Raw genomic sequence first — 15,014 nt, forward strand, 5'->3', positions numbered from 1 at the left:
TGCAAAGGCTGTTCTTAACGTTCGTGTTAACAGGCTTATTTATGACTTTGGCTGTTTTTTATACTTTATAAAATCTTAGGAACTTTTACACCGTAGTTTGACTTTTGAAGGCTTTAGGGTTGGCTAGGGCGACTGAGGTTATTTCGAGTTTGTTTAGGCAAAATAATTAGTTAGTGCTGGACCAATCAGAAAATGATATTTGTTTACGTAAATCATGTTTTGTTTTAAGGAAATCAATGCAAAGATCAAAGGTTTTTGAATTAATGCAAATCATATTGTAGTTTTTTTCTGAATTACGACTAAAGCAGTGAAATATGTGTATTTGCTGCGGGTAATTTTGACTAGGATAACGCCAATTAAATTTTTAATTCCCTAGGGGCTTTCAGTATGAGTGAATTTAGAAAGAAACAAAACGTAAACATTCGTCAGACCTTCGTCTGTAATCTGATAGCGGTTGAATGAAGGAAACAATAGCTAAAGGAAGACCATCTTTAAAATTGTATCAATTCTTAGCAGCAGTGCTTAATTTAAAAGTTGTCTGTCCGTTCTTTTGTTCTTCGTTTCAAAGACTCCAGTGTTTGGCGCGATTGTGTGTTTTGATTGTCGCAAACCAGTCCTGGGAATCTGTGGTAAACATGTCTATTTTAAACAGGTGGTGATAGAGGTACACATTGATCTGGGGTAGCAAAAACATCCAGATTTTCAGTTACATAGAACAGATGAGCGCTTGATAAACTCGTGGTTTGCTGAATGGTAGTTGTTAAAGTGCTTTTGATAAGAGTAGTTCGTGACTCTGTGGACATGAACATAAGGAAATTAATAGTTGGCGACAGAGCTTAATTGCTTCCGATCATGCTAATCATTACATAAAATATCTCGCCACCAATAAATGTGTTCATTTAAACACAAAGATGCTGTACAGTGTACAGTAAAGTGTTTCGATAAAATTTGCTTTTTGCTAGGGTCCGCACCACGTGTTTTATATGTACAACTTTGGTTTTAATTCATGGTAAACATCACGATTTAAATTAAAAGCAGCAAAATACAACGTTTTAATTCCGTGGTGGTATTCATTTTAAGCAAAATGAACAACCGCTTTTTATTAGGTGACATTTCATTTTCGCTGCAGACTCCATGTAGTAGTTTATTTCGGACGTCATTGGGAAAATATATTTGGTAATATGACGTCATTCTTTCACCGGTCCTTTCGTAGTTGACCGCAAAATGTGGCGAGTATTTGGTTTTGGCCACTGCTTTGCTCGGAGATGTTGCTGTGGAAGAAACAAGCAAACATAACATGAAAGGTTTAAGCGCGCTTGTTAAAGACGTGTCATTAGCTTGCCAATAACAAGTTGCGAGCTACCTGTATCCAGTAAATGTGTCAGTTAGACTTTAAGATTCATTCTGGCGATTTCGTTTTGGGAGAAATGAGGATAAAGTTAGTAGCTTGCCGCTGCCGTCAAACTAAATATGATATGGGAGATTTTGCATAAGTTTTGTTTATTGTTGTGCATTTTAACTTCTAGTAACTGTTGCTACTTGTATACTTCAGTACTTGAGAATTTGTGTTCTAGGCTACAGATAGTTGTTGATGTGAAACACAGCTGTGACACTATCTTACTAGTCAAAGGCCATACTATTTCGTCAGTCTCTTGATGTGGAAACTTAGGCACATAAAATTTGTTTTTATGTCCTTTTATCAGCATGTTGAGCATTTTGTTCAAATATTTGATTAATGAAATATTTGGAACTCGTTGATAATTTAGGACCATCAATGATATCATTAATGAAGCAATAGCATCTACAGATCTATGTATTTAACATTATACTGTCGTCATAGGCTATTTTGCTAAGCAACCTATTATAGGTTAATTTGAGTACACATCCACTGATTTTATTTTTATTTGGTGACATGTACTGTTCATTATACAAGTGATTTTAAAACTAAATAAATCATTTTTTGAATTAAACGAAATAGACAGAGAGCTTTTTGAATGCTGTTATCCTTTACTTAAATTCCGCTTGTGTTTGCTGAGATGGCTTCACCTTCAGATTTATGACAAGCGCTTTGAGTTGCTGCTTGTTTGCATAACGTTTCCTTGTGATTGGTTTCGCATTTGAAATACGAGATTATGAACATCACAGTTGCTTTACTATGTGCATTGCTACATCCGTTAGTAATAATTGGAATCTTTATTCAAGTAGGATTAGGTTGCTTTGGTTGATTGAAATATTGTTTACTTAATAAGAATGTAAAGTCCCTTTGGCCTTTAATCTACTTAACTATAATTTGTAAACACATTGTAAATTGAAATAGGCAACTGTGTACTGTTCCTGCAGTGTAGTGTTTGAAATCATTTATTTTCTGTCAGAGTTGTTCAAAAGTAAAAATGCGTAACTACATTAAATTGACTTTAAGTAAGCTCAAAGCTACATGTTAAGAATAAGTTGTGATTAGAAAAAACTGGGATATAACCGTAAAGTAAAAGATGCAGTTGTTTAAAATGTTTCCTGTTTTAGTAGAAACCACATAAGTATTTTGATTCTGTTGCCGTTATTTTTGTCAACCAACACAATGTCGTACCGGGTGAAGGGCATGGGGATGGACCGGGAAATCGAAATGAAAACGGAGCAAAAATATTCTCTGGATGATGAAAATGAAATTGTTGAATGGATCGTGTCGGTTCTCATGTATGGGCAAGGAAAACAGGATTTTGAAGACTGCGACATTGAAGTACCTGAATGCCAGGGAAAGCAGGTAAAAACTCCAGCCAGAGTGAAAATGTCTTGAAGTTATGCAAAGTGTCATTTCGTCAAGCTTTTAAAAGGCATAGCCTGTATCACTACATAGCCGGATAACGCTGTCAGACTGTGGTTTAAGCTCTAAATGATTTTGAACACACCCATATGACACAAAATCACATGAAATAGCCTTATTTGTGATTCGTTGCACTGTAAAGTTTGCCCTGTAACTATATAGCATAATGATATGTAATAGCATGAACACTTAACTCATCCTCAGCATGCTGAGTAACTGAGTTGATGTAGACCTGATATGGTTACTGATATTACCAGTTAGTCGTGTTTTTTGTATGTATTAATTAAGTGCATTTACTGTAAACCTTTTGCAGGAGGTCAATATTCTTGTGTTGCTATTACCTTGCAATGTGATATAACCCGGTTCATTTGGTGCGATCCCTATTATTGTTGTTTCAGGCATTTCAGCGGTGGCTTTCGGATGGCAAAATATTATGTCAGCTAATGAATGTCCTAGACCCAGGAAGCTGCTGCAAGTACCAAGAAGCATCACACGTGAAATTTGAAGTAAGTATCGGAAAATGTTTTAATCCCATTATGTTTGTTTTATGAGGTTAGTAAGTTCCACAAATGAGTGGATTCCATTAACTCAATGTGTTGAAAATCAATATCAGTTAAGTTTGCTATGGCATTAGAATGAAGTGCAAGCATCATGCAACACCTTGTGGAGATTTGAACACAATACATTAATACTCAAAAACTCATTCACCATATTGAACAATTCATGTTCAATATATTAAGATTTTTCTGATGCAGGTGAACTGCAACTGCAATGGACTGCTTTTCAGTAACAAAAACTGGCATGATAAATTTTATTTCGTTACAGGCAATGCGAAGATCCAAAGAAATGAACAACATTTTCATATTTCTAACATCAGCCGAGAAGTATGGAGTTTCTAAGCTGGACTTATTTCAGGTGGGTGTGTTGATTTTTTGCAACAAACTAAAAAAGTTGTGTGGCAAAAATTACATTACTTCATTTAGTTGACTCAGAAGTTTTCATGTTGTATCACAGAGGTGAAAAGTTACAACTTTTTCTAGTATAGTTTGTTAGCTTTTCACCTCTGTCTTGATTCATTAAATTTTCTTGCTTTCATGAAAGTGTCAGGCCGTCAGCATTTTGCTTGCTAATTCGTCTACACAATACACACTCAATCTTTCCACTTCAATCATCACAGATTGATGTTTTAACCATGTGAGGAGATAATGTGCGTTCGTTTATCTAAGACCGCTACTTGCCAAATCAACACAAGGGTTTTTAAAGTCACATACATACCAGTAGGAGCGAGCACGCCAAACTCTCGCATGTTGTTGTGAATATCGGTAATATCCCATCCTCTCTCGCAGACGATTGATCTCTACGAGGCTCGCGATTTGGCCCAAGTGCAAGTCACCCTTTACAAGCTTGGCTCCTGCGCGCAGTCGAACAACTTTCAAGGCCCTGTGATCGGTGTTAGAGTCGCGGCAAAGAACGAGAGAAAGTTTGACGACAAGCTCAAAAGAGAAGGAAGAAATGTCATCGGTTTACAGGTGATCGCTTTTTTAATAATCTTCTATAATTTAGTTGCTGGTGTGCTGTTCTCACCGTCGTTAATAGCCAGACATTTTACCCCGAACTTTTCCCTCAACCGTGCATAAAATAAAAATATTAGCAACAAAAACATTTTACTGATAAACAATCTTGTTATGTTCAAAAACTCGCTCCATCCTGGCGATATTTGTTTTTTTAATTTTATCATGTTTTAAATCATGAACAAAGATACAATGATTGACATTTTAACGTCGACAGATGGGCACGAACCAAGTTGCTTCACAAAGAGGCATGACTCCATACGGGCTTGGTAGACAGATGGTTACCAAAATCAATTAAACTTAATAGCGCACATTATTTAAAATAAAGGGAAACCAAAATTACTGTGGACTACTAGTGGAGTTTCCGTGGACTGAGCAGAATGGTTATGGCTTCAATTTGCGTTGCTTTTAAACGACTTTATGACATTGTGTTTGAAAATCCATTTTTGCTTCTGTGAATATTGTATCATTGTGATTGTTCGTGAATGTTGGCTTGCATTGTTGCCGTTAAAATCAATTCGATGCGGAACAGCGTAACCGAAGATTGCTTTGAATAAATAAATACCGCTGCCCAATGAAGACTGTACCTTCTCATCCCTTATCGTAACACCCAGCCTCAGACTACATTTATTTTCCTTTTGTTTTCATTTTGAAGTACTTTTGTGGTGCTCATGTCGACCCTCGCCATTTTTTACACGTGGTTGAATTTTGTTATATATTTTCAAATTTCATAGTATCATATATTTTCCTATGCGTGCCCGTGTTTCGAATCTAAGAGTCAATCGTGCGTGATTTCACTTAGTTTCAATCAGGTTGTTGTTCACATTGCTTTAACATTCGTTCCAATCGGTGTGTGCGCTAAATTTTGGGACGATAAAACCATTCAAAGCTTCTTCCTGTGACAACCGAAAATTATACCATCGCTTCACCACTTCTATTATGTCGTCACACTTCGAATAACAATACGCTTTGTGACATAATAATAACTCCTGGTGCGCAAGACTTAGCCGGTTTTCCGCCTTCTTAATCCAGTGACAAAATTTTTTTCTCAGAATATTGCTTTATTCAGACCAAATGTGTAACATCAGTTGTTGAACTCTGACAACGTACCTTACAATAACTCACTGTTAGAAAAATATTATTCCAAATTCCGCTATTTATCCGAGCTGCATAACGCAAGGTTATAATTTCTTGCACAGCGACGAACACTTAATATATGACAGTCAAAGTCATTTCTTGTCGTTCATATTTCAATCCGAAACATCATTAGTCTTGAACTAAATGCGTAGCCTATTTTGTTGTTAAGTCGTATGCATTTGTGATTTATTCTCCAAGGTTTTTGGTTCGTTTTATATTGTAATCACTTACGATCAACACTCAATTGAAAAATATGTTTTCGTCATTTCTTGCACAATGACCTAATTTAAATAAACGAGTTGCGAAGGCGGTGTCGCTGTATCATTTGTGTGTTTGACAATCAGATTTGCAGTGAAGACTTGAAGACTTCAGGTTTTGAAGGTTTAAATTGAAACTAGTAAAGGGGCGTGATTGCTATTTGAACATTAAATGCCGTCCAGTCGAAGTGCATCTTTTGATATATCTCTTGTCTGCACATTTTACAAATACAGTACCAAGATTGCTCACGATTTAATGTCATTCATTTATGACATCTAGTGTTCAATATACCTGTGTAACTCTGGTCACCAACGGCGCACTTTAAGCTGATGTGAGTGTGAACGAAGTCGGGTTAAAACTTAAAACTTCATTGCAAGGGGAAAAGTCCCAAAGCAACACCAACTGGCGTAGGGCGATTCTATGATTCAGTATCTCAATCAACTACTATGACGACAGCAACGAACACGTTTATCAAGTGACATCGTCAACAGGAAACAATAAACCACATTGCTATTTACAGTTTTACACGCATGTCTGCTACATGAATTCAATGCTCTGTTTCGCTTAAGCGTTGTAGGAGCTTCTCTCTCAAACCTTCACCGGCAGCGGTAACCAAAAACATAAACTACACATGCGCAGTGGTAGAGAAGTCTGTGCTCCTTTTGCGGTTGTAATTTGAAGCGACTTATCGTGGTAACAGCGACGTGTTTTTCACCGGAAAAGACATCCAATTATATCTATAAGGTTAAGGCTGTGATATATTTTCCGCAAATGTTGAATCACCAACATTCTTAAAGCCATTTAAGCGTAAAGTTACTACAGAGAATAAAAACCCTTCATTATTTCTTCAACCAGTCTTGATCTGCGAAACAATGCCAATTATATTAGTGGTTCAAGCAACATGTACAGCAATAAGGCAATCGTAGCTGTTTAGTTAACCGTAAGATTTGATTGGAGCCGTTGTTATCCGCCATGACGTCATAGATTGCCATTGAAACCAGATGATACTGCTGAAGCGAGCAACGACACTTAAGTGCCGTTTCAAGAGCTTGTCATACATACATGGCTTTTTTAACACACGTCGCAATTAACGACAAGGTGAACAATTCTGTACTCGTCTATGCAAAAAAGGATTTTGCAAGTGTAGGTTACTGCATAGTGTACAGACATTTTAACAACCGCCGCTGCGCCTGTAATCAACGTGTGCGGGAAACGCTAATGACAACAGTTTACTTCAAACAACTCATGCACAGCGTGTAAATTATCGTTGAAATTTAGGCGACAAACGAAAAGGACTTGATGCCTTTAGGGCATGAGAAACGTATAAGGCAGCCATTAAAAGAAAGCGCGTAAAGTAAAGGAAGAGGGCGAATCGTAAATTGGTCAGATTAACTTTACATTGGCATTTTTGAAACGTGCTCTCGGTTGTTTATCGCTTACGTGACGTAATCGTGGAATTTCGTTCGTTATCTCAAACGAACCTCCAAATAAGGTATGACGAAATGGTGAAAACGCTGTCTACTCAGTATGACGTCACTATATGGTGGGCTGAAGGGGAAGATATGTTGTCGAGTTTTGTTCCAATTAGAAAGCCCGTTTGGAAAAGGTCTTTCAGCATAAGCGATTTAAAATGACAGAAATTAGTGTAATTATAGTAGATGGACCGTATAAATTGACTTTTTTGCGCTAATTGAAAGCGTATAATTGCGCTTTTCGCATAGGCTTGACAAATTTCATCTCCACCGAGCTGTGCAAATTTACGTAACCTGCTTGTTTGTTTGAACGCTACAAACAGCTCCTTAGCACAATGAGGGCATTGTTTAACTTACGGGCGAACGCCAGCCCTTAAAAGCTTGTGTGACATCACTGTAGATAGTTTATAGCATGACAAGCGGATGGCTGCGGCCACGTACAAGATAAAAGGGAGGAGAGTTAAACAAGTGCTGGCAAAGTTGTTTGATTTTAAGAGAGTTGGAATGTACTTTTGGTATGCTTCTTCACTGTTTTATATGAAAACATGTAATTTTTGGCGTAAATCGACGAAAACAACCCGCAAAGCGAAAGAGTGGACGTACTAACTGGGCAGGGCATTAACGGTTTACAGTTACACTGCAATACGCGCGGCTTGGATAGGTTCTAAGTGAGTTTGTGTACGGTGTAACTTGCGCTTTTGGCAGAGTTTTAACAAAAGGAGTAGTCCGATTTTTTCACTTTTTCAGCAAAAATTTGCCGGCTCTCGGCTGTTCAATCATGCGTAATATTAGCGAAAGGCAACAAATCGGATGAGACGGAAAAAGGTAAAACGATAATTGACTTCCTTATATGGCTGGCGACTGATTCTGACGTCATAAAGTCGGCTGAAGAGCATTTTTGTCGAAGACTAGGCGAGGCCATCCTGCTAAACATGGTTGCAAGTTCGACTGTATTCGGACACGGGGAAAGTCTATTGTGGACCAATAGAAAAAGATCAGAGTGTGTCGTTTATCGTACGAGTGGAAGAATGCAAGGAATGTACTGGTTTGTTTGTTGTGAAGGTTTGCGAAATGTCGTTGTTACGGTATATGGAGAGTTCAAATTTTTTCCGGGAGAATTAAGCGTAAATCCTGTGTTCCATCTTGGAAGAAACGTTCTTTCCTCTCGCTTCATAAGACACACCAACTCACTGCATAAATGTAGACTTTTATTTTGTCACGAGCGGTACGTCGTCCTAGAAAGCTGTTTTAGCTGGCTGCTTTAGTACATGCCAGAGTGAGTGGATCATTCCAAATTAGAACCTTCTCGTTGCTATAACTAGTGCCGAGCATTCCAAAAACAGCAGTGAGTGGTAGATAAATTATTCTAAAGTTGCAAATTTTAGTTGATATATAGCTTGGAACAGGTACTTAGTGAATTCAGTTTAGTTTGATTTTAGTAGAGTGCAAAGTATATAAGACGGACCATTGCATTATGTTTTGATTCATTTTATGCAACTCAGGTAAAGGAATTTTTGCTGTTTCACTAACTAAGCCAATAAGATGGCAGACCGTCCGAAGGGTTACGGGTTTAGTCGGGAAGCAGGCGCAAAGCTCGATGCCAAATATATGCCTGACGATGAAAATGTGGTAGTGGCTTGGATGGAGAGCATTTTGGATGAAAGGCCGCCGGAATGTGGACGCAAGGTAAAAGCATTGTTTATTCCCTTTGCTATAAAAAGCTTATTTTGCTGGGAAAAAGCGTTCTTGCTCGGAAAATTATTATTATAACTACTGTGTATCAGGTATTTGGCATTATATTCTAAACCCTATGTTGTTATTATTGAGGACAACAGGACAATTTTATTAATTCACTTTCGAATATGTTTTCTGTCCAACACAGAAATGTTTACAAAAACGTCTTTTGTACACGAACACCAGGCTAAGTTGTAGAAATGTACAGTAATGCCGCTGCACTTGGCGCCGGATTGTGGTTTTGCCCGAAACGATCTTACAGCTAAGATAGGCTTTAAGCGGCGTGATATTCCTTATAAGGTTAAACCGTTTATTGCCATAGGCCATTCGAGCTGTAATCCGCCGCAAGCACCGCCCATTGTACTTCTATACTTGTAGGTTGGTTTATTTGAGCAAAGGCGTTTCGTATAGCGAAAAATCTTGTTAACGTTTATCGTTTCCTCCTGCCCAGTGTCCGTTAAGAAAACCTTATCTCGCGCCCATTACTCAAACGAACTGTTTCTGTTATGCTAAACCATCAAAACTTCTGCATTATTTCGGGCAAATGTTTTTCGTCAACCGAATGGCATCTTGATCCCCGACCACTCGCTAATGTGAGGCGGGCCTGTGTGTTGCGCTGGCGGCCCATTAAGCTTACTTGTTTATAACTTCTACTTTCTCGTTGTAGGCCTTTCAAGCCTGGCTGAAGGACGGGATTATCCTCTGCAGGTTGATGGATGAGATAGAGTCCGGTGCCTGCAAGAAATACCACGACCCCATAACAGGCGCCAATGCAGTAAGGAAATCTTCACCTTTACTATTTCATGCAGTCCATGATATTTCTATCTTTATGTTATCGTTATGTTTTTTATATGTCATACCTGTTTTACGCAGTGGATTTAGTTATGTGCAAACTTTTTCGTTCGAGGTTTATAACGATGCAAGCACAGACCTAGGTTACGATGCCAGAATCCAATCTGCTGGTAAATCTTAGAACCCTTTATAATTGCCATCAATTTGCAGAGTAAAATATGGTCTAGTTGTTTTGCAGGCAATGCGCAAGATTAGGGAGATGGAGAACATATCACTTTTCCTTAAAGCAGTGACCGAATATGGCGTGAGCAAGACCGATCTCTTTCAGGTATGTTACAGGGGCGCCGTCTACCGGTCAGTGTAATATCGGAATGGCCATGGCCATTCTTTACTCCTAACACAGATTGCAATCATAGCAATGCACGAAATTAAGATTAGCTGCTCTGATCACTACAACACTTGCTTTGGCCTAAGCATTTTACGATAAACTATTTTTTGCATGCGTTTGGTAAATGACATTAATTTCCTGTTGCAAGATATCCTAATCCGCCTGCAATATTTTTTGAGTATTTGGCGTCATCTGACGGCCGATGTTGAGGTTACCTTGTTGACCATTTCACAGACAGTTGATCTTTACGAGAACCAGAACATGGCCCAAGTGTTGACTACCCTGATGCAGCTGAGTTCACATTCGATGAAGAAAGGTTACGAAGGACCTAACATTGGGGTGAAAATTGCTGACAAGAATGTGCGCGGTCATGACGAACAGACACTGCGAGAAGGCAGAAGTGTGATTGGCCTGCAGGTAACCAATCATATCTGTTCAAAGCGTATAATTTCGTGACGTTTTTGTTCACAAGCCTTGTCGAAATACAAGTAGTTTTTTAAGTTTTTTTTTTTTTAAATTAATTGAATTGAAATCAAAATTAATTATTGGTATTATTTCAAATTATGGTAAGTGGTATTATATTAAATATTATTATTTAAGTTAACTATTTAAATTAATTGAGTGCTGCTGCAGTTACATTTGAAACCTATAAAATGCAACTTATCTTTTTCCTTTAGATGGGAACAAACCAAGTAGCTTCGCAGCAAGGAATGACACCGTACGGTCTCGGACGACAAATAGCCCCTACAAAATAAGATAAGCAAACGCAACAATGGTGGACGTTATGACGTTTGCATGACGCAAAAACAAACGCAGCCATGGAACTGAGCTTACCATGAAATCATGCACGAATTTTTGAAGCGCAAAAATTTATGCTTTTCTGTTCTGGACCGACTAGTCAAACTTGCTGTGCAATAACAATATCTCTCTCTCGCAAAACTGCAATTTGTAACCAGTTTCTTGCATGGCATTTTTTATACTTTCGAATATTAACTGTACGTGCTTTCACCTTCTTCTTTTGCCGGTGCTAAGAACAAGCTTTTAAAAAAATTATAAACTCGTTAAGTGCCTTTTTGTAAGATGACACATGGTCTGATATGACCGGATAGTCGTGATACAAAGAATTAAAGAGTTATTCTGTATATGCTGGGTGATGACTTCATGGTTGAAGTTTCATCTGGCTTTTCTGTCTAAAGTATATATGTGAACTGTTTTCGGGCCTCCATAGATTTTAATACCATGGACTATTTTCAATATTATTACCTATTATTACCAGTAAGGAATTTTTTACTTGTGTTTATTTTGTTGCGTAAACGCTCCACATTTTTGACTCATTTGGTGAGTTTATGTCTTTTTTGGGATTGCAAACAGGGTTCCGAAAATCAATTTCGGATTCCGCGAACTTGCTCATTTCCATCTCTGGTATAACCTCACATAATTAATGCTGTTTTTACTACATTAGATTTAAACAGTAACTCTTTTAAAATGTCAATATCTAAGATATTCAAGTCTACGTAGCACCACCAACTTCGCTTGAAAATTTTATGAATTTCTCTAGAAAGGATTTCAAACAATTGAAGTTTTCCTTTTGATGAAAACGAGCAACGTGGTTTATCGTTGAATATCCATCATTTCCCCCTTCCAAACTGGTCTAAGAAAAACAAAATATTATAATAAAATATATTTCTATAGCGCCATATTTCGGTAAAAAATAGGCGCTTAACATATACGACATAGAGATAGTAGTTCTCAAAGTATAACGCAAATAAAAATCATTGAAAACAGCGATAATTATAGGTGACTTGGATAAAAAGCTTAAAGCTGATAAGCACAACGAAAGAAGTTATCAATGATTTCTTGAAAGCATTGAGGTTGGCCGCATTGCCCACGTCCTGTTGTAGATTGTTCTGCGCCTTACAAGCAGCTGCGGAAAACATTCTGTCGCGGTACGACAAAGTGGAACGTGCAGGAAGTTCTTAGATTGGGACCGCAGAACTCTCAAGAAAAATATTATATTCTACATGGTGGTCCGGTTGGCAGTTCAATTAATGGTCTTGCGGTTTCACTGCTGGACAAGTTGAGTAGCACGGGCTACTATACTGTGTAAACCATCATTTAATAGGTTTGCAAAATGATATGGTTTTGGAATATTTATCCTCGGACGAAGGAGAGATTTTGCACAACTTAAACACAGCTATAATCTTCACCACTGGAGCTCCGGTTAACGAGCTTGTCTGTGTGAAATTTTTAGTTTGTTTTAAATTTTTGTGGTTTTGCTCTACTTTAACACTGTTTGTCAGGATAATGGATCAATTTTCAGCAATCTTGCCGCTGCAATATTCACGGGAAAAGTTTCTTCATTTTGATCTACAGCACCACGGTTGTTTTGTCTAACCTTTAAATAAGATTTAACAACATGTTAAGCATTAGCTTGAAAGTAAGTCTATTAAATGTTAAGTGGAAGTGGCAGACAAGCAGTACGTATCATTCATTAACCAAATGATGAAGAAATGTTAGCCCAGACAACCATAGATCTTTGAGGAGAAGAGTAAAACTTGTACGAAACTACAGAATATGTTAAACAACTTCAGTTAACGCAAGACGAGTTCCTGTTAGTAATGTTCTTCTTTGCCAACAAAATGAAAGCCTTATCAAGGTTTGTAATATTTCGTACATTTTTTTCAGAAGCTAAGGGTTATATGAAATAAGGTAATTTGTTGTCACTGTATATCATCGCTGCCACCGACATCATATAAATTTAAAAAATGGCAAACAGACCAAAGGGATATGGATATAGCCGCGAGTTGGCTTCGAAAATGGAAGCCAAATACTCGGATGACGACGAGATGGAAGTGGTTGCCTGGATACAAAGTATTACTGAGGATGGTCCTGAGGGGCCGGGAAGAGAAGTATATAGTGACCAATAATTGCTTTAATTTTAAAAAGTTTTTTATATTATTCTTTTACTTTCTGTTTTATTTCATAAATCCAAAACTAATCTGTAAGAAAATTAGGCTCGCAACCACAAGTATCTTACAAAAAATTTGTTCCTGTCTTCACAGAATTTTCATGCCTGGCTAAAAGACGGCCAAATTTTGTGTAAGCTGATGAATGTACTTGAACCAGGCAGCTGTAAACCACACCCACCTTTTTCAGGCACAATCGAGGTGAGTATACAAACACACCATAGCGTAGAAGTGCGACCTAAAAAACGGTTTGGGGAGTTTTTGTCAAACCGAAACCATAAAAACCCAACAATCTTAAAACTAATTAAACTTAAACCATAAAAGGGGAAACACCTGACCGAAAGCCATAACTTTTCTTGGCACTGACCAGCAACCATTCAGCGCTGGGACCAAAAAGTTATTGAAAACGTTTGTTTGATTTATATGTTTAAAATATGAATTTTTTAAAACTATTAACTGAGCAGTAGCGGGTTTATAGTTCAATTTAGTTCCTTATAGACCTGGAATTGGGTGAATCGTTATACTTTCAATGCAAACCCAATCTGGAGTCATTAAAATAAGATTTTGCTGTTGGATTTACAGCCGTAATCGATTTCGTCCAATGAATTGCAGTAAATAAGTTGCACATTAAACAATAATGTGTCCTCTTTTTGTTAGGCAATGCGAAGAAACAAAGAAATGGAAAATATCGGAATGTTTTTAAAAGCTGCTTCTGAATACGACCTGAAGGCCATAGATTTATTCCAGGTCTGTTGGTCTATGAATCTAACAATAGACAACATAAATCTAACCAGTGATTTTCAATGACGACCATTCCGTCCTCAGACCGTGGACTTGTACGAAGCTACGAATCTCAGCCAAGTTCAAACCACAATGTTCAAACTTAGCTCGGAAGCGATGAAGAAAGGCTTCGACGGTCCCCAAATCGGTGTAAAAATTGCTGATAAGAACATTCGAGAATACGACGAACTGAAGACGCGAGAAGGACGAAACATCATCGGTCTTCAGGTACGTCATAATCGAATTTACTTTTCGACTCCAAAGTGACTCTTAGTGTCACCATAGACATTTTAATACGCTTATTTTAATAACCAAGGCGATGACCATTAAAAGCGGAAGGCGTTGATACATCAATAACAAAATAAAATTATCATCGAAATAATTTCAAACCGTCTTGAATGCTTACATCAAAAGAATAAGTTTTTCCATTTTTTGTACACTGAAGTCATTTGACTTTATTCCGATATATTGATTTTGATGTTCCTGTGATAATATTGCTTTTTTGATAATTCGGGCGTGACCACAAACTAGCCTACTACGAGCAAGTCCAAGTCCGTCTTAAAGCTTAAAAGTTTTGTGTTTGGCTGAATTTATGTGGCGTGTTATTGCTGTTTTTTCAGATGGGCACGAACCAAGTGGCATCTCAACAAGGCATGACTCCGTACGGTCTTGGACGCCAGCTCACTTCCAATCGTAAATAGACTTACAACTCACAAGATTGACAACAATCCAGTTCTGATACGAAGTCATTAACTTGTTTAAACCCGTAAATTGACAAGTTTTCATGTATGTTTTCGAAGTATGCTTTTGCTTCAAAGCCTTAATTCTTGCTCAGCCATTAGTGTGCTCAAGCTTATAAATTTTCTGTCTGACCTACAAGAAAAAATTTTCGTTACTTAGAGCTCTGAAGTTTCCAGTATATCCATCTTATTCAATGTTGATTTTTTTATTGCATCAAATATTGTAAAAAGCGGATAAACTTTATTAAAAGTACGTTTAAAAGTACGCTTATCTCTTTGATGTCTCAGCGTTCGTCAGAAGGTAGCCTTTATGACCAACAAAGCGTGGATAGAAAGCTTAGCCACTTAACTCAAACAG

At 37.6% G+C, this 15,014-nt stretch overlaps 3 protein-coding genes across 3 annotated transcripts; all 3 read left to right on the forward strand.

Moving 5' to 3' along the window:
* The first annotated feature begins 2,500 nt into the window (after window positions 1-2,500).
* On the forward strand, window positions 2,501-5,847 carry LOC143447317 (transgelin-3-like). The gene is made up of 5 exons (XM_076947367.1): window positions 2,501-2,758; window positions 3,217-3,324; window positions 3,644-3,733; window positions 4,165-4,347; window positions 4,607-5,847. The coding sequence occupies exons 1-5, from the start codon at window positions 2,576-2,578 to the stop codon at window positions 4,685-4,687; spliced, it is 645 nt and encodes a 214-aa protein (XP_076803482.1). The 5' UTR covers window positions 2,501-2,575; the 3' UTR covers window positions 4,688-5,847.
* Window positions 5,848-7,864: 2,017 nt separating this feature from the next.
* LOC143447319 (calponin-1-like) lies at window positions 7,865-11,500 on the forward strand. The gene is made up of 6 exons (XM_076947369.1): window positions 7,865-8,601; window positions 8,759-8,942; window positions 9,658-9,765; window positions 10,021-10,110; window positions 10,405-10,587; window positions 10,848-11,500. The coding sequence occupies exons 2-6, from the start codon at window positions 8,799-8,801 to the stop codon at window positions 10,923-10,925; spliced, it is 603 nt and encodes a 200-aa protein (XP_076803484.1). The 5' UTR covers window positions 7,865-8,601; window positions 8,759-8,798; the 3' UTR covers window positions 10,926-11,500.
* Window positions 11,501-12,825: 1,325 nt separating this feature from the next.
* On the forward strand, window positions 12,826-14,921 carry LOC143447318 (calponin-1-like). Its single transcript, XM_076947368.1, has 5 exons — window positions 12,826-13,079; window positions 13,233-13,337; window positions 13,794-13,883; window positions 13,962-14,144; window positions 14,537-14,921. Exons 1-5 carry the CDS (start codon window positions 12,936-12,938, stop codon window positions 14,615-14,617), a joined length of 603 nt encoding a protein of 200 aa, XP_076803483.1. The 5' UTR covers window positions 12,826-12,935; the 3' UTR covers window positions 14,618-14,921.
* Window positions 14,922-15,014: the final 93 nt, after the last annotated feature.

The sequence above is a fragment of the Clavelina lepadiformis genome, chromosome 2 (assembly GCF_947623445.1).
Source record: "Clavelina lepadiformis chromosome 2, kaClaLepa1.1, whole genome shotgun sequence".
Lineage (NCBI taxonomy): Eukaryota > Metazoa > Chordata > Ascidiacea > Aplousobranchia > Clavelinidae > Clavelina > Clavelina lepadiformis.